Source organism: Aulonocara stuartgranti (genome assembly GCF_965226115.1).
Source record: "Aulonocara stuartgranti genome assembly, chromosome: 19".
Lineage (NCBI taxonomy): Eukaryota > Metazoa > Chordata > Actinopteri > Cichliformes > Cichlidae > Aulonocara > Aulonocara stuartgranti.
The window spans coordinates 2,964,621-2,984,114 of NC_138955.1; the positions used below are offsets into that span (position 1 = coordinate 2,964,621).

At 44.0% G+C, this 19,494-nt stretch overlaps 2 protein-coding genes across 2 annotated transcripts; one reads left to right on the forward strand and one right to left on the reverse strand.

Annotated features, from left to right (window-relative positions):
- Window positions 1-23: 23 nt before the first annotated feature.
- LOC309695107 (protein FAM181A-like) lies at window positions 24-973 on the reverse strand (the record flags this gene model as incomplete). The annotated part of the gene is made up of 2 exons (XM_082515572.1): window positions 935-973; window positions 24-852 (listed from the first exon to the last, which is right to left on the reverse strand). Exon 2 carries the CDS (start codon window positions 795-797, stop codon window positions 24-26), a length of 774 nt encoding a protein of 257 aa, XP_082371698.1. The 5' UTR covers window positions 798-852; window positions 935-973.
- A 4,321-nt stretch (window positions 974-5,294) lies between these two features.
- prima1 (proline rich membrane anchor 1) lies at window positions 5,295-17,868 on the forward strand. Its single transcript, XM_082515576.1, has 4 exons — window positions 5,295-6,051; window positions 6,904-7,045; window positions 9,423-9,555; window positions 15,641-17,868. Exons 1-4 carry the CDS (start codon window positions 5,770-5,772, stop codon window positions 15,738-15,740), a joined length of 657 nt encoding a protein of 218 aa, XP_082371702.1. The 5' UTR covers window positions 5,295-5,769; the 3' UTR covers window positions 15,741-17,868.
- Window positions 17,869-19,494: the final 1,626 nt, after the last annotated feature.

Here is a 19,494-nt window from a genome sequence, read left to right on the forward strand (position 1 = left end):
GATGGGTTCATTTAGTGAGTTAATTAAATGAATCCAAACACACTGAAGATTGGTGACTGAGCGGTGGGCTTGGTCGGTATGGGTTTGACAACAACGTGCGTGTGAATTTTCTGTCCATAAGGATGCTCGGATCTCTCCGTCTCAGTCCCTGCTGCTTTGCTCCACAATCCCAGGGGCGGATGAGGGACAAAAATGTGATTGTGAAGGATCTGGTGTCCGTGGTACTGGAAAGGGCAACAGCCGCACACACTCACGCAGTGGTGAGAGGTCACGTCCAGTTTCAGCGTCTCTTTATCCGCCGAGCTGCGCCGGCTGCACGCAGATATTGCGGTCTTTGCATCATCATCACAACTTCGTTTCCTCTTTTCATTCTCAGTCCCCTCCGATGTGCCTGCATGGCTCCTTTTCATTCCTAAATATGAGTGCTCCCTCTTGGTTGGGGTCAACTTAGGTTCCTCCCAAAATGAGGCCGGTAGCTGGCGTTTCCTCATAGGCACCTGCTCCACAGAGCTCCCCAGTTGATCCACATCCTGCGCACCAGAGCTGGCCTTTTCTGCCACACTCTGATGGACAGACCCCATCGGTTTGGCGCACCTATACTCCGCAGACCTGTGTGTGTGGCATCTTGGGACTCTGGAGTATTTTTGAGAGAAGCGCTTCAGTTGTTTCTGGAGATATTTCCGGTGATCCACGGAGCGCCTGCACGGAGCGGACTTATCTAGGGCCGCCTTGATGTCGCTGGATGCCAAATTTACAAAATTTAGTAAAGTTTTGACCTCACTGTCTGCATTTGCCATATTGTATCGAGGGTTTGTTCAGTCCATGTTAAAATATGCAATCCACCGTCAGGATCTAAAGAGAAATGAGAAACACACGAGTCACGCAATCAAGCCTCAAATGAGCGGGATGCTGGATATTAGAGATTAGTACTCACCACTGCTGGATCAGTCCGGATTCTCTCAGTCTAACCTCAGACTTCTCCCAGGCTGCAGTATAGGAGCACTTCAACAAGTTGAATGAATATAAACTCCTTGTAGTTATGGTGCTTCCCTTGAACCAATCAGCGACCCCAGGCCTCTTACAATGCACCCCAATCAGCCTCCAAGCGCCCTGGTATCAAATTCTTCACCATCGCAAATTGTTGTCATGGAGATCTGGAGGGGGGAAAGCCGCTGAGGGGATGCAATATTTCTCCTACAAGATGATTTCTACTCCGAAAATGGTAAATGTGCGTTTAAAAAACTAGTGCGAATTCTTGTCGAGCATGCGTGCATTATAACCTGACATCAGAGCGGTTAAAGTTGAGTTTCTAACACATAAGCCCGTTATTCCCTCCCCAAGAGTGATGTCAGCTGTAGGATTTGGTGAGGGGTGGTGGGATCTGAAGAGTGCATAACCATGGAAAGGGTCTTGAAGGCTCAAGAATCTTGTCTTTCTGTTTGCCCCCTCAATCGAGCGACACAAAGGCTGAATTACTCATTCAAACCTCGCGGGACAAAGGGAAAGGAGCTGGATAGCACTCCTGCATTTGTAGTCAAACATTTAGAGACTTAAATCGAGTCGTCATGAAGGAGAAAGAGTCGGACAAAGCCCATAGAATTGCCATCAGCAAACATTTTCCTGTGTCATATTATGGGGTCTCCATGGCTCCCTCTGGCCCGCGGACAATAGCACAAGTTTGCACACTCGAATACTGTCACCCTGCCAACGGCAACAAGGGCCCAAAACAGGACAATCCCCAGAGAAAGCATGGGCTCGGCGGGGAAGGTTGCAATAGAGGAGGGAAATGGGACTTGTGAAATGCTAATTGAGCTTCATCCCCTTATTGAAGTGGAAAAAGAGTACCTATCGTTCCACTGAACCGCGGCAGCAGTGGAATGAGATGTGAGGGAACTGTTTGTCTGGTAACACCTCATGCCTCAAATCCTGACACAGCCCTATGCTATGGAGCCAGGAGAGAATTTTTTTAACTATCCGCAGTCTATATCGAGGCTACAGACCGTTTACTCGGTTAGCTGCGGGCCACATGATTAATTGCCTCATTCGCTTAGTTTGGGGTTGTGTGAGGAGAGCCCTGCTGCAGGTCTGTGTGCATCGGCCGGTCTATCTTTTTAACGGCGCATCCCTCTTGTTCTGAAGAGGCAGTGGGACTCTATTGTCCTCATCTCTTCTTCCTCCCTTCACCTCTCTGTTCAGCTGAAAAGGCCAATTAACAATGCGGTCCCCCCTCCCCATGGCCTGTCACCCCACTCCTGTGCTTTTGAAGTGAGGAAGAATGAGAAAGAGAAAGAGGAAGCATAGTGGCATCCATAAATACTGGGTGGTGGCTGAATTTATTTATTTATTTATTTATTATTTACAGAAGTTCTGAGTGGGAGGAAAACGAACCTCTTGGCACATTTATGTTCACTTTATACAGTTTATATGGGTGCAAAAGGTGTGGCATCAGTGTGTCTGCTGTCCATCATAGAAAAACAGAAACAAAGAGGTCGTTTTAACTCCTGCCAAAGATATACACCTAATTTGTATGTATTTGCTGCGCATGCAAACAAACCCAGAAAAAAACCTGCAGCCAAGACGTGTTATGTGCCTCTGTAACAAACTACAGAGCCATCATCATCTTTGCCATTTTTGCCTAAACCCAATAAGAAGAAGCCCAGAGCTCTAATACGTCTGTAATCTTGCTACCTCCATTGTGGAAGCTGCCCATCCCACATCCATTAGTGAAACTTATGGTAAGTATCTTACCTCTTGCCTTTGCTCAAAAATAACTACAATAAGATGACACTGTTTGATCTGCAAGGGAGAAAAAAGTGTAAAAGCAGCACAAAGCAAAGATCAGGCACAGAGACGGGGAAATTAAAAATAAAACTGTACCCATAGAACACAGCAGAATTTGCAAAATCATAAAGATTATATTTTTCTTTAACAGGGAATAGGAGCTACAGCTAAATGTAGAAGTACCAGTAGATACGGTCATTCATGTCCATGTGTGTGTCTAGAAAACTAGAAGCTTTTTCTTTTTTAAGATGTATCTATTTTCCCTTACTAAAGAGTTAGGAAAAAGCCACGCGCAGATGTAAAATAAGTAGTACACTGAAAAATACTGTCCAATAAGTCATCAACTGTATTCTGATATTCCTCAGAATTTATTTATCTTAAACATCATTCCAGTGGTATTGGAGTTGTTTTATCACAGTACAGGCTAATTTAAATAACAAACCTAAGCTTAATATCTCCACCAGCTCCAATAATAATGTGTCAATAAGCAACATAACCTCTGTTTAAAGTCATGTGTTGCCAGGTTTTTCCACTAGATGGCAATCTACCTTTACTATGATGCAGCCCAGCATGAATACAGCACACATCTAACGTTATACCTGCACACTGATATAACACAAGGACAAGTAATACAAGAAAACTACGAATAATACAAATAAAACCCGTTTAAGCTTATTTGATATAAACGTTTTCCTTCAATGACAGAGGGCTTGTGATTTTTGTCTTCTTATTTTTTCTTGTTCTGATAAAAACATTATGTTGGGGGTGCTCTTTGTTTAATACAGAGAGGCAGATTAAGTATCTTGGCAGGATGATAAGACTGAAAGACCACAGTAATTACATAGAGGTTTTCTTATCTGAGTTTTAAAGGCCTATGATGTATGTTGTGGCAAATTGCTGCTTGTTGGAATGAGGTGAGGTAGCAGGAAGGAAACAGGAGGATGTAGTGCTTTTCTCTTGTCAGATAATCAATATTGGGACAGACTGTAGGGGAGATGGATGGACTGACCTGCTAGGCAGACCATATGCCAAATACAGGCTGGTTTTATCCTCCAAAAACTCTGAAAAATCTCTGCACTGCACTGCATTTTCAAATACAGCCTGACAGCAGCTATGGATTTTCCACTCTAAAAGTAATTCATGGCCCTTTGCATGAGCTCACTTCTTTATTGCCCGTGAAGAGCTTTTTTCGTAGGCACGACATGTGATAAATGCTCGGCTGCAACAACAAGGCTTTAAGGCTAGATGCTGAATCCACTGATCTTAATCCAAAGTTGTTTAAATACTCGGCTTAGATGTTATTTGGTATGAACAGGCTTTGACACAATTGGCTGTCACTTCTGTTATTTTAAACTGCAGGCAGTTCTCCCAAGCAAAAGACAAGTCACATGGGCGCCACGGTAGATTGGAGATTTATGAAACATGAATTAGCTATGAAAATCACACACAGGCTGGGAGGCAGGTTTGTGCACTGCACGAGCAAAGAAAGGTGATTTTTAAAGAGTTGCAAAGATCTCTTGAGATTGCAAGAAGATGTGTGGGGATTATTCAAGTACTACAAAATGGTTTGTCACATAATGAGGTCTTTAAAATGTGAGACAGACCTCCTTTAAACAGCTGAAAATCCTGAGGGGTGAGAGGTTTGACCAGGCTACAGTCATTACATCATCTTCCAGCTCTGAAACTCTGATCAAGTAGGTAATGCATCAGCACTAGAGAACCAGCTGATCAATAAATCATTTAATGTGGTTAAAAAATGTATTAGCTCTGGCTCCCTAGTGACACCAAGAACACTCTGGATTTTATTCCTTACCTGTCAATCAGCTGTTACAACAAGTGAATGTCACGTTGGCTTTCTAGTACCGACTGAGGGCTCTGAGGTAATTTCATAACTGTCCCTAGTGAAGACCACCAACAATATTATGCAACTGAGCTCTTAAAAACTACCCACTGCATAGTCTGATTCTCTGCACTCTGCCCCGCAGCATCACTTCTTATAAACGACATCAGTGTGGGTCAAAGGTGTTGTGATGACAGCAATAATAACAAGAAGAAACTAATGTTTTACAATAAGCCCATTCGTATTTTTGAAACTGTTATAATTGACCGGGTTGTCGAGCATTAGCAGTAAATGCCAGGTTACATCAGTATTGTTTATCTCAGCCTACTTTGGGACACTGGACCAGAGAGTGTTCTCGCAGGCACACAGCACATCAAACACGGGCATGGCAGTGTTTTCAGTCGGTAGGCGTCTTGCACTCTCTCTCCCTAGCTTTCCACTTGACTTTAATTTGCTCTAGTACGCGTCATCTTTACAGACTCGCCTCCACGCATTGTGGGCTATACTTTCTGCCTGGGCCATTATTATTATTATTTAAAAAAAAAAAAAAAAAAGGAAAAAAATCAAACACAGACATAAACAAGCAAACAAAGCAAAACAAACAAAGCCCAGCTGACATTACCGACGCCTTCACAACCACATGCCCTTCCCTCTTTGATTTTTGGGGGGACTTTTTAAGAAGCGGAAGGCGAATTTGTTTGAGCACACGTTGTCAGGATGAGCTGATGTGAGCGCTGCATCAAGTGCGCGGTGGTGATGCTCCCGTATAAAACAGCCCGCCGTATTTTGGCACAGAGGAGGATGCATCACTTTAACCCTCGGCTCTGCCCTCCGGACTCGCCCATACAGTGCTCAGCTTAGATAAGTTGAGAGGGGATGTGTGATGCCATTGCAAGGAATCCTACTACTCGATATTCCCGAGGATCTCTCTCGGTTCGTTTTTTCCTTCAACTTCGATGGCTTGAGTGGTCCATTTGCGCTCATGCTTGCAGCCGAGGAGGGATGTAAGGTACGGGCATCTACCGCCCTCACATTGCACGGAGTAGCGGCGTGATTCAGGTCGCTATCTGAGTGCCAGAAAGCAAAAAACTACTTTCGAGATGTGAATTATCGAGATTTGCCACTCATTCCACCGGCTCGCCTGTCCTATGCTATCGACAACGGGATTTCAAGAGGAAAATGATTGTGGCATAAACTATTTCTGGAGACGCCTGTCACAGATATCGCCGCTGAACTGGATAGGGTGGATGGTTATTTCCCAAACAGTTCAAGCCTATGTATACTGCATTCATTTGTTGGAAACGCTGCCTAGTATCTTCGAGAACAGCGCAAGAGGAATGCTGTGCCAAGATCTAATGCCATTTACTTTAAGTTTTTGGCCTTTTTTCTTCGGTCATTGCCTTCTCTCACTGTTGTTACTCTCGTGCCAGGTAAGGATCACGTTCAGGCGCGCCACTTGACAATTTACGCATGAGAAGAGGTTACACTGATGTAACTTGAGTTTCATTTACTGATGGACTATGGATAAGAGCTGTGGAGCTAATAACCTTTTCCAAGTAACTTGTGTGCTCTTTAAGATGCATTGCCATATAATACCAGCTTACACTTGGTGGGATCACCGCTCCAGAGCACACCTGTGTTGAGGGAATGCTGGCAGGCAGGTGTGTGTAGTGAGTTTGCAGGAGGTCATAAGAAATGCAGCTATGCCCAGGTACACACAGAGGCACTCTGCTTTTTTGTTGTGGGAACACGGAGTAACCAACTGTGTTTATATGATAACAACATTCAGTTATCCCACCAGGATCCCTGCAGCAGGCATATGTTAGTGATGAGTATTCTAACCTCTGCCCCATGCTGCTGCCTACAGATAGTGGTGAGCAGTTGTTCACGCGCACACAGTGTTGCCAGGGTTCATGTGTAATGTGATCTGCTTGAGTTTCCAAGTCCACCCACGCACACTCCTCGGGGCAGCCTGCTGCCCACTCTGTTGGTGGGTGGTTTCTTACAGGGAGCGGGCTGCAGCCATATATGTGATACTATTTTACATGTACTACATACACAGTAGCCCCAGTGACAACAACACTGGAGCTGCGATATGAAAGGAATGCTGAGAGGATATCCACAGTGCTGCAAACTAAGAGGCTGCTGAGTATTCAAGCATCTCCATTTGTGCTGCACAGTGTTGTGCTGATGGTACTTCTGAGTAATGCACTAAGGGACACAGCCTCAGTCCTTTCAATCTCTCTTTCTCTCCCTCTGTCTCTTTTTTCTCTCACCATAAGGGAGAGCTCCAGAGGTCATGCTCACGGACTGTGGCGGAGAAAGTTAGTGAACAGTGCCAGCTGGCATGCCACTGTAGAAGATACCCTCCACTTCCACCGCCGCCGCCTCCACCGCCGCCCCCGCGGCTACTGGGCACCACAGGTAAGGCTTCCAGCTCACCCTCCAACCTTTCACAGCTGTCTCCCTTCAAGTCCGTCTCAGTCTGTTTGCTCTCAGCCCACAGTTGGATCTTGTTCCTAGCCAGGCGCAGGTGTCGGGCAAGTGGCTAGTCTGAAGAAACTGTTTTGACGTGAAGTGTTTCCATTTATGTACACGGGGAAAATGCACCATCAACCAGTTGAGATTAACGTGTGAGTGCTCGTGCACGGGTGTAATTTTGCACTCTTGTGTTTGTGCGTGTGTTAGAGCCAGCAGGATGTTGACAGCTGAACACAAGACTAATATATACTGGGTCTGACCCTGGGGAGTACCCGGCTGCCTGTGAAATCTATGCCTGCTGGGCTGCCAAGCTCAGTGGTTCAGTGGTAGGGTTTCCCCCTGGAGAACCCCTGATTAAAAGACAGATGAGTTAATTAAATTAGCTATAATTTGTTAGAGATAAGGGGCTAATGATCCAGCCCAGTAGTTCCAGCTTTGTTTTGAAGTCGAGCTGGCGGCAATAAGTGTGCGTGCGTGTTAGTGCTCATACACAACAAGCTTGGATATCTGTGTCGCTCCAGCGCCTGTTGTGGCAGCGCTCCCCTTCACCTTCCTCTTTCGTCTCACTCTGAGGTGCTAAATTTATTGAGCAAAAGGCAAACATATTTAACAGGCCTGCTTGCTGAAAGTTGATATGATTTGTATTTCATCTCAGGCACCATAATGAACAGTGCTGAAATATGGGACAGGTGTTTTGCTGATGATGCAGCTATTACTGTGATTCTTTAGAATCACTCATCCTGAGCCCTTCGTATTACAAGGAGGGGGGATACTTAATCACGAAGCAGTGGAAGGACTTTAATCAATCAGCTTCAATGTGTTCTTTTCCTGTCTGGTCAATGCAAATGGACCTCCTTTTCCCCCTGACTCACCATGTGAGTTACCTACAAATCGAGAGTTATAGACTCTTCTGTGATTGTTGTCAAGGTCACTGCATGAATCCTGCCACAACCATCTGACTGCAAGTGAAGGTGGGCCTTCGGCCAATACAAGCTCAGACCTCTGAGTGCTGCCTCCACAAGATCTGATCCCTCCAACAACAACCAAATAAAAAAACAGCAAAATGTCATGTTAATAAGATAAGCGGATCAATCTTCATTTCTTTTTATCTTTGCACACATATGTTTGCAGTGGGTGGAGACACTATTAATATTTGATTCAAAGGGAGTTTTTTTTTGTCATCACATTTTTCATGCATAATTATCTAAATATTCATTCAGCAGCCCAATTTGCAGAGCACTTTGAGCTGAAAATGTGCTTTAAACTGTCGTCTTTAAAATCCAATGAATATGCACAGCTAACATGAAAACTGGGACAATGGCCGGGACCACATCTATCAGATAAAAGTCTAATAAAACTGAGGAAAAATTGGCACAGTTAAAGAAGTGTCTGCGTGCTAAAAATGGTATCTGAGGTCCCTTGATAGGACTGTGCTCTATCACAATAAAGTAGATCCTTACCACTGACTGAATTAAATCCTACAGCCGTTGACAAAACGAAGGATTAAAATGGAAGTTTGGCTGAGAGGGGCTTTTAAATTCACAGTGACTTATGATGTGGTGTGCTGTACCAGGGAGAGCCATACCTTTTTATTTGCTCTGTAGAAATGGGCTGTGTTGGAAAAATAGTCTTCAGCATTACTCAGGAGTATTTGTTGCTATGGTGTAAGCCCATTCGTCTCATTCATAACTAAAATCCTCTACATGCAGGAGGAGCTTGTTATTTTATGTAGCAAACAGGGTATTTTCTCCTTGAATGATAGGTAGATATGCTCATGACAAACCTGATTTAAAGACGGTGGGAGAGCACAGGATGCTGCAAAACGAGGCGAGAGAAGTTCTGCAATACAGATACGAAGATGCTGATGCACACAATGTTATACAACATTCCTGGTGAGTGATCTTACTCCACGACTCTAATGTGGAAAGAGCAGGAGGTTCCTGCAACAGTAATTGGTGTGGACAAGAGTGCTGGTGTAGGGAAGGCTGACAGGACCTTAAATGATTCATGGTGTCGGGTTGGATATCTTTGAACGTTGCACCTAAGACCTAAAGAACGGGTGAGGACACGAATGCATCCCAGCACAAAAAGAGCAGAGGAGAGAAATCGTCTTGTTTCTCTTTCACTATTGTGTTGTTTAAAAGTTAAGCCACTTACTAAGGATCAAAATGCAAAACACAAGTCAGCATTGTGGCTTAAGTGTAAATATAATTAATGCATTTTTCATAATGCGCTTACCTTTTTTAATGTATTGTGTTTATTGTCTTCTTCTGTATCTACACCTCTCTCTCCTTGCTGCCCCTTTCACTCTGTTTCTAAGTGGAAAAGCCCAAGGTGCAATTGTGGAGGCCGTGGTGGATGGAGATGGACATCGTAGTTCTCGGAACAGTGGGCTGTGCCTCACTTATCTTCCTCCTCTCAGCTATCATCATCTGCTACAAAGCTATCAAGAGGTAAGAAGCCACCCTAACATGTTTAATTCTGTTTGTTTAACATTGTAATTAAAACCTCGCATATTTCCAAATTATTTTAAAATGAGGACTAACTTAAGTAGAAGTCAGTCACAGATTGAGACAGGCGGATAAATAGACATGTGGGGTACTCTAATAAGTGTCCTGCCTTTTTGTTAGAGTTATGCCATTGCCCCCCTAGGTCATACTGAGGTCAGAGGTTAGGTGGGTTGTAAATATCCACTACATTGAGTCAAGCAGAAATATCCTATATGCTGAATTAATTTGCTGAAGTGCAAAATGACATAACAATGCTCTATTGATTTTGATTCCCATAAAAGTCTGAAGCATCCTAGAATGGCAGCTGGATTCATAAATGTGAAAGCAAGAGCCAAGCAAAGGAATCCCAACACACTGCTGTTGCAGCATTTTCCACATTTGGCTTATTTGAAAAAAAAAGTCTGTGTGAGGTTTTACTCTGCGGCACAACCAGACCCAATTCTCTTGATGCCGTTCAGGCAGCACGGTATCACACGTGCACTCCGACGTTCCCTTAATGTTCACAGATATTTCAAAAATAGTCACATCTGAATCGTGCCAGGTTTGTAAAGGATACTTGCATGCACCCATCCACAAACACACAATATCTTTACACGCACTCATTCATCATCTTGGCGTGTTTCACAGTCCACAACTAACCACGTGAGAATGCCATGTGTGCAGAATTAGGCATTAAATCAAGAAGCTACTTCTATGTTTTATGCATATGTATTTAAAAAGATCTAGTATCCTACCTTCTTATATTTATGGGACTATATTAAGCCTGCATGCCAGATATGGCTTTCTTCAGCAGAACTCTATTTCGCCTTTCTTTAAACAACAAATAGGCAAAGTCAGGCAGCGGAATTAATGGGCGGTTGGCTCAGGAATTCATTATGGCAATTCTCCAGCCCCCTGTGTAGCCAAGGGGCACCTTTTTTAATGCAGCAGTGGTAGGAAAGTGTTGTTGCAATATGGGCTCTAGCCCCAAACACAAGTCATTATTTATGAATTAATTTGCGCAGTCATTCAGTCGCAGGCCACATCTTTTATACATGCAAGCAGGTCATGTCCTGAAGCTCTGTGGGCTCTAGACTGCATACTTTGTGCCACGCCAAGCTGCCCTCTACTCAGAATGAGAAGGGAATATACACAGGTCCAGACTAGGCTCATTAGACATTCATTAGTCAAAGCCAGTAGCAGAGCGGTCCAGGGAAAGATGTGACTGCTTTAGCATTTGTCTTGGATTCTCTAATCATCCATCGTTCCAGAGGGGAAAGGAGAGGAAACAACACAGCCAAAAAGGACAGATAAAGTGTTGTCTACCAAAGCGAGCGAAGGCAGTAATTCAGCATCTCAGTCAATAACAGTGTGAAAAAGGGTTTGTCAGTGAGAAAAACACAGCCCGGTTATATATAGCCCTCCCAGCTCAGTGCTCCGGGCTTTCCCAATGAAAATCAGCTGGACGAGGGCCAAGGCCCAAGCATTACAGACAGTGGAAGAGCGAGCACTGCAGGTCCCAGCCCTCCTGGCCTTTTGTTATTTTTTGTAATCTTTGCTTGCCAGTCATCTGTCAGAAGCAAGCGGGACTGAAAAGGAGAAAAAAAAGAACACTTCCACACAATCCTATTCAGAGTCCACAGCACCAGAGAGGCTGGTGTGCAAGCACAGAGAGGAGGATTCAGGCACACGCTGCTTTTCAGTGTTGCTGTACCATCCAAAGCAAAAGAGATGATACTGCAGTCCAGGCTGTCAGCCATCCAAGGCGCCAAAACAAATAAAACTCAGACCAACTGACTAATGAAGCTAGATGCTTTTCCCAATCACTTACCGCTCAGGGAGGCTCGTTCAAAGACAGATAATGCATCCCAGCTGGTCCTTTTCAAGGGTAACACAGAACATCCAAAATACTCAAAAAACCGAAACGGAAAATGCTACAATATTTGCTCACACATCATTAATCTCCCTTTGTTTTATTTTCGAAATCGCTAAACCGGCACCATCAAAACCGGTGACAGACTTTTACAGTCTGTTTTGTAATGCGTTTGCTTTGAACCATACCATGTTACTCTAATTTCCAGATGGCTGGAGTAATTGTAAACAGCCCAACGCATGTCCTAATTTCACCATCATGCATTCCCCAAACTTCAAACAGCAATGTGCGCTGTGATTGCACAGCTTTGATATGAAATATTCATCTAACCTGTGAAGTGTTGTGTTGCCACCTGCCACGTGTCAACAGCATGGCATCTATTATTGAAGGCCCGGGCAGAGGTCGGCTTGAGGCCCCAGTGCTCTGCCCTGTGTGGTGGCCCAAAGCGACATGGTCAGTCAGTGCGGAGATTACATCCTGAGAAAAATAAACAGGGCCGAAGCGGCTTCCAGGAATCTGTAGCTCACCGGTGTCGAACAGCACAGAGATCCTGTCTTGTTCTCTTACTTGCTAAATCTCATGTGGAATCATCGAGACATGCCAGACTTCTGTTAATTGCTTTTTCATCCGTTTTCAACACAATTCAGTTGTGACTTAGAATAAAACTCCTTTTTATCTTAAATTTAACTGGCTGCACCAAATATAATGAGGGACATTAAAAAAGCTCTGTGATTCCACCCATAAAAAGCAAAACACGTCACTGATTAAAATCATAGCAGCAGTCCGCTTTAGAGCCATCTCTGCTCTGGACTACTTCCAGTGCTAATTTTAAATGGCTCCTGTTCCGTCCACTTGCACATATGCATCTGCAATGCGTTCTGGATCTCCTCCACTGTGTGGAGCCTTTCAACTTCAATTGCATTTTGGGGAAGAGGACGAAGCAAGGCAGGTGGTGAGAGAACATTGTGTTGATGTAGCTAAAAGCTACAATGTGAGTGTAGAAGGTTCAGATTTTCCCTGTAGTTTCTCAGAACATCACAGTCCAGTCTCCACCTCTGGAGTCCGATCCTGGTGGATGAATTCATAGTGAAACTTTAAAACATGAGCATGCTACTCACGCGATGGCCCTCCTCCAAGGAGGGCACTGCTGGAGACTCAGTTCCCGTTACTACTGTCGATATTTAACGTGAAGGAGGAGTTGCTTTCACATAAAGGTTTGAGGTCTAAGCTGAAACAGGCTCGTATATTAAACAGGTAAGAACAGAGCTTCCAGGAAGAGCACACACACACACGCACACAAACTCACGTAAATGAAATGAATGAAAACTGTTCATCATAAATTTGTGTTCAGTGTTTTTCCAAATGATACTGTGGACATCCCAGCCACAGTCACTGACTTATTAAAAAAAAGTATGATATAAAACTATCAGTCTGCTACAGAAGTAAGAATAGGAATACCATCAGATATTCCTACATAAAAATGTGGCAACGTCCGTGGATAAGTGTGGACATTGTTTTATTGCACCGTCGTCAAAGCTGGTTTATCTTTTTGTTTTGTCATGTCTTACAGCAACATCCATATCACCCTTTGTTTATGTAGTTTCATCTGTTGCTGTAGGAACCAAAGGGAAAAATCTTACTTTGTCCCAACACCCACAGGTCTGTTTAACTCTTATCATAGTTTTCTGTAACTGGACTCCAGAAATGTTTGAGGCTAATGTTGTTATAGAGTCTATGTTGGCTGGACTTTGGGAGATTCCTCCTCCATCCTCCCTGTGGGACAGATATAATTGTGTCTAGCATATTGTTTTGTGTGAGTAACTGTTGCTGTTTTTGTACATTCTCCCTCAGGCGACAGCAGTGATTAATAGATTAATACAGACCTGTAAAACTGGTATATCCCAAATCCCTTCCCTGCAGCAGTGGGGACCACCGCCCCCTCCCCACATCAGAGTGTTTCCACCCCGGGGCTGGACAGTTTCTTTTCTCAGGCTTTCCCCTGGTCTCACAGGGACACAGCAAGCAGCATCTGCTCTACATGGCCAGCATGTGTCCCAGTTGTGTTCACCCAAATGACCCCTCCCAGGTGACACTGGAGTCCCACAGGAAGTCTTAGTCATACTGTTGTGTTTTGTTTAAAAGTTTTTTTTTCTGGAAAGTATAATGTTCGCACATAATGTTGATCAGCTTCTGCATGGCCCTCCAAAGTATCTACACAGAAATTCCCAATCACTTTTCAGGTATAAAAGCTCCGTTAAAAGTCAGTAAAATCTCCCTCCCTTCTTCTTATTAACACACACACCCTCATAATAATGAACCTAAGTTAGTCTGACTCAATGATGGCACTATATTAAAAGTTCTCTATAAAATACATGTTGTGAACTCACAAATTTTAAACTAGTGGAAGAGACACAGTATGATAAAGCCACCCTGTTAGAGTAGTTAAAAATGTGAGGTGGGGGATTCTCAAAGACTTTCATATTTACACCCTATTGTAGTTTTTGTTTCTTTGAATGGAAACCCTTTAAAATGTTTAAAGATCCTGATACTGACTTTGCAGATCAGAGTAACTTGTGTAAAAACTGGACGGAGTCAAGCCGAGCAGGATTTTATGGCTAATGCCGGCGAGCACGGGAGGCAGATGGGTCGAGGTTAAGCTCTGCGCTGAAGTGACAGCTGAAAAACAGCCGAGACGGGAGCATTTTTCAAAATCTGACAGCGGCAAGACGGTTGTTTAACAGGTGTGGCAAAAATGTGATCGGTCAAAGTGCGTGGGAGCATCCCAAAGAGACAGCTGACAGACTGAGATGACAGCACAAGAATTATAAATATTGAGTGGTGCAAAAAAAAAAAAAAAAACCCTGGCAGATCATTTTTCATACTGACACCTCACCAAGAAAGAATCGTATAAATATTGCTAGTATTACAGAAAAATATCCTTAAGGCATATTGAAAGACTTGGTGTGATAATGATTCAGCAAAATCCTGTGCACGGAGGGAAAGAAATGCTATCAGGTGTATTAGACCTCCAAGTAATGTTAACTTTTTAATGAGATCTTGTCAGAGGTCTGGATTCATTACTGGTTGCGTTTTAAGTCTCTGGATATGATAACACCATTAAAACCATATCTCCGTAATTTCCAATACACAATGCCATCAGTCTTAAGCAACGGTGTGTTTTATTATTCATGAGTTCAACTTTCACACATTGTTGTTTTTAAAATGTTCCATAGTCCTTTTAAAAGTACCCTCTTCAGTTCTCAACAAGAAGCTAATCCTCACAAGTCACACTGAGTGCTTTCTTCTTGCAGAGCTTTTGTATTGGATTGCATTATGTCATGTATGAGCTCATTTCACCCTGCAAGGACTCCCTGTCTGCACGATTCCTTCCCGGCACGATGCCCGAGAAAGGAAAAAGATTTGTGCTGGACCGGACTGAATGTTTGTTGAAGTTGTGCCGGCCAGCCCGGGCTTTCAGGGGCCAGGAGAGGAGAGAAGGGGAGATATTGAGCTTAGATGTAGCTCAAGGGTTCTCAGTGCTAGTGAAGGCACTGTACAGTGTTGAGTGGGACAATGACTGTACTAACTGTATTCAGATCTGTCTCTGAGTTACATAAACCCGGGCAGGGGAGGGCAGCTGAGGGGGAAGCCACAGTACACTGGACAAATATAATAACCACAAAGGCATCAAGGAGCGCATGAAAAGAGCTATATTGAATGATCCTGCTCTTCACAGACCAGTAGCAGTTTTCTTTTGCACTAGAGCAAAGATCGAGCATTACAGCGCAACCGGTTTTTAAGAAGGAATTTCCCAGGAGGTTGTGTATCGATGTCATTCCCAAGTTGTTTTGACAGCTACACATACTCATTACTTAGAAGAGAAGATTGCATCTCCCAGTCATAGTAGGTAATTGCCTTATGCCATGTGCTGCAATGTATCTTTTCCTTCTGTCTCCTTGCAAAATTGACCTTTAAACACTGAGCTTATTAGAAGGGATTGCTGAGAGCAGCATATCCACCCAGAGCAGCTTCAGAAATCAAATCAGTCTGTAGGTCAGCAGTCCACAAACTCTGTTTAATGGCATGGCCTTTAGCTATGGATGAATGTAGTGCCATTTTGCTTTGTTTTTTTGATCAAGGAATTCATCCTCACTTTGTAAAAATGTCTATTCACAGGAAACCACTCCGAAAAGAAGAGAACGGGACAAGTCGTGGGGAGTATGCCATGAGCATCCGTAACAAGAAGGCCATGGGTACAAACAACACTGTGGTATAGACTGTCCTGGTAAACATGAAGTGACATCACCATTGTCGCTCACCTTATCCTGACTACAACAGTTCCCTCTCACCTTGAATGAATGCGAGTGGGTTTCACCCCAGGTTTTCAGATTGGTAAAACTCCCCTCTTTGCCTGGCACGTTGCCCGGACTGAAGACACCATTCACCTCGAGAAAAGCTAAAAAGATCGACGGGGGGAAAAAAATCAAGACAGAAAGGACACAGAGAAAGATCCACAACCCCCCACGGTGTCGAAAGTGGCACAGCAAGCTGAACATTATGCTCTTAGTAACAGCAAGTGTTGCTGACAGGCTGGTTGGCTGCCGGCTGGAGAGGGACTGTCTGCCAGTCTGCTGCAGATCCAGACCTCACGCACTGTTGACATCTGCAATGGAACAACAGACAATACAGCAGCCCTGCAGTCCCACGGGCAGCCAGACAAGACAGCCCATCACACACAACAAATAACATGCATGCAGTTTTTACAGAGAATGCAACATTTTTTTATATTCCAACCCTCGCACTGTCCATTTTTTTCCCCTCCATTTTTGAGACAGATGCTTTGTGAGAAACACGATGTTGCTGCCGGTCCTGGCTCTGAGATGTGGATTCCTCTGACTATGCAATTTAAAGAAATCCATATAAACAAAGGAGGAGCAGAAACATCAACATGGGACATTCTGGTTATTTCGCCATGCCAAAACAGGCTACAGAAGGCTCAATGTAATATATATATATTTCAGTCATCCGTGTATTTATTTCCTCTATTTATTTACTTGTCTATCTTTGAATTTATTTTTCTACTTAAAAGGGAAAAACAACGGTCTTGTAAGTTACTCACATCTTTTCAAATCTTGAACATCTTGACGAATTCATCTTATTTCTTGAGAGCTCTGTTTTCTAAGTGAATAATTTATAGATCATATAATTCATTTGTGATGCACCAATGCTTTAAGCCGGCTGTCGGTTTGTTGAGACACTGATGCAGAAAACGCGCTTGCTCTGCAAAGAGTTTTGGTATCAGTTGTTTTGTCTCTGGGTGTTTGATATCCTCTTCTGTTTCCCTGAGACTTCAGCTAAAAAAGTCAGGGGCCTCCATTATGTCCTATGTGATCTTTGTGAATGTGTGTTACCCAAACAATACTCCTGTCCTGCATCACACGCCAGTCCCGACTTTCCGATTTGTTCGCTCAGTGCAAGCACCTCTACAAGTTAAACCTGCTCTCCCTGTCGTCCAGTTAAATCTTGTTGTCCAATGTCCCGTGGTCAGCTGGATGGCTTCCGGCGTGTTTTGTCCGGACGTGACAATCTTCATTTTTCTATCTGTCAAGAAGGGCTTAGCCCATCACTATAGAAACAGGGGACATGAGCCCAGAGCTGACCTTGTGACTGGCGAGAGACAGGAGACTTAGCCAATAGCTAGAGATCAGGTTGCACAGAGGATGGCCTCATCAAGGATGTGTGTGACTCAGTGCTGTCACAGGCATCCTTCTCATCCCCGCTGGAAAAACACAACTGAGCTGAACTGGAGCATCACTCAACGCTGCTCTGCTTTCTTTTCTTTTTTTTTCTTTAATACACTAAATCTGCGTGTGTCTGTGCGGGCATGCATGTGCGTGTGTATGAGTGTGTGTGTCTGTCTGTCTGTGAGCGTGCATGCAGATGAGTGTACTCAGTGAGAGTGGGCTGTACTCTGTGGCTGTCAGTTAAGTATAGATATTGGCTAAACTGTGGAAAATAGAGGGGGATTTTAAAAAAAAAACACATACTTGCATTTAAAAATGCACAGGTATTAGCTAACAGTAAACCCCACCATGTACCTATATGAGAGAAATGATGGATGCATGAATGTAAATATTGATATTTAAATATCTGCCTTCTGGACTGTTAATTCATGTACAGTGTAACAGAACATATGTTTATACATAGTAAAAGTTTAAAAAATGTGCTACCACTTAGAATTATGTCAGTGTTGTCATGTTGATGGAGCAAGCCATTAATGTATATATGGCAATCAATAGAGCATACACAATTTATGCATTATACCAAACAGATAACGAAATGTGCATAAGTTGATTTCATTGCTGAGTTTTTCAGTTGTAAATAAAACTGTACATAACAACTGACCCACAGTATGTTGTGTTTAAAGAAATGCATGTGCAGTTATAAAACCACTGTTATATGTGGGCAGACGAGCTGGCCCGTACGTGGTGAAGGTGATAAAAGTGAGACTGTTATATTTAGCCTGTGCCCATCTTGTCTGCTCTATGCTGTGCTGTGCCGTTCGCGTCTTTGGGCAGAGGCGTGCTGGCCTTGTCTCCTGGGCCCCCCACAGCGGAGGACATGTTCTCAGTCTGTCTCACACAGTGCATCTTTAATGAACTGCGATTACCAAGCGCACTCCTCTCCGTGGGGCTTAATGGCACCAGCCAGAAAACTTTTAGGTCACATATTGTGCAAGCTCTGGGCTCGATCAATAACAGTGTCACTAAAAAATCACGTCTGTGTGTGTGTGTGTGTAAAAGATTTCTGCAGCTAGAGCAAGAACATGAGTTGATATAACAAAATGAGGTTTTTAGAGTAAGATAAAAGAGGGTAATGGATTCAAAACACCTCTTACAGAGCCTGCATTCTTACACTAGGTCGCGCAGACATGTTCCTATTTCTGTTTTAATTTGCACACCAGACCGTGATGTGAAACAAACAAGGGAGCCTAAACCTGTGCTGTACAGGCTGATGTACAAGAGCACTCGAGGAATGTTGATGAATTATAATGTGAATGAGGGTCCATCGAGTTCTCTGCCTTCCCTGCTTTGGATGTGCCACTTGACGGTAATGCAAATGGACACGCAGAGCAATTTAAACATTCATGCATTGTCCAGCCAGGGCGCTGTGGATTTCACTGTAATAAAACCAAAGTGACAGCACTAGGCAGGGGTACTGGGAATTGTCACCGTCTCAACAAATTTTTCGAGGCTTTCCTTACAGCAATAAGGTGCTGGAACACTGATTTTATTTTTTTCAAACATTTGTTTTTACCAGTGTGCTGCTGAGTTTTATCTGCTGCTTCTATACCTCTGCTCTTTAATCACGAGATGTCACCAGCGCACACACCTGGTGATGCATTGTGCTGGTGCATTGGTTGTGTGAGAGAGCTTGCACAGTCCTTTTTTTAAAGCTGACCTTCACAGTCTTTGAGGACCCACTCACACCCTCTCTGCCCGCCAGTCCTTTGGTCAGTGTTAATTACCCTCAGCACCTCCAGCTGCCTACTCATCAGGTCAGCGCTCCCATATGGTCCTGCAGGAGGCAGGCAGGCAGGCGGCAAGCAGGGGTGGGGAAAGTGCTGGATACCTGTGGGACACTGATTACATAAGCTGCTGCTAATGAGAAAGGTTCTTTCAGAAAGGGCTGCGAGTTCAAACGATCACAACGGTGGCAGTGGCTGACAGATGCAACCCCAGAGCAAGGGGGACTTGATTAAACGCACGCACACACGCAGGGACACATGCGCACATACACACCTGTAGCTAACATCACTTTAATGCACACTCTCACACGTAGAGGCGCAGCAGGAAAGGACCTCTTTGATGAGCCATGGCTAGAGGTTGATGAGAAGGGGCACTGCAGCCTGATTCAGCTGGCTTGAGGTCACCGGGGAGTGTGCGCGCGTGTGTGTAAGTGCGTGTTCATTAGTCACATTGTGTGATATCATTATACTAGTGACTCATTTGGCAGACACCTCTCAACAT

What these genes read in the sequence shown, in the direction of transcription:
- prima1 (XM_082515576.1), top strand. Translation starts at nt 5,770, where the DNA reads ATGCTATCGACAACGGGATTTCAAGAGGAAAATGATTGTGGCATAAAC. An exon ending in TGTTGTTACTCTCGTGCCAG is followed by an intron (nt 6,052 to 6,903) that starts GTAAGGATCACG and finishes TCTCACCATAAG; the next exon opens with GGAGAGCTCCAGAGGTCATG. An exon ending in GCGGCTACTGGGCACCACAG is followed by an intron (nt 7,046 to 9,422) that starts GTAAGGCTTCCA and finishes TCTGTTTCTAAG; the next exon opens with TGGAAAAGCCCAAGGTGCAA.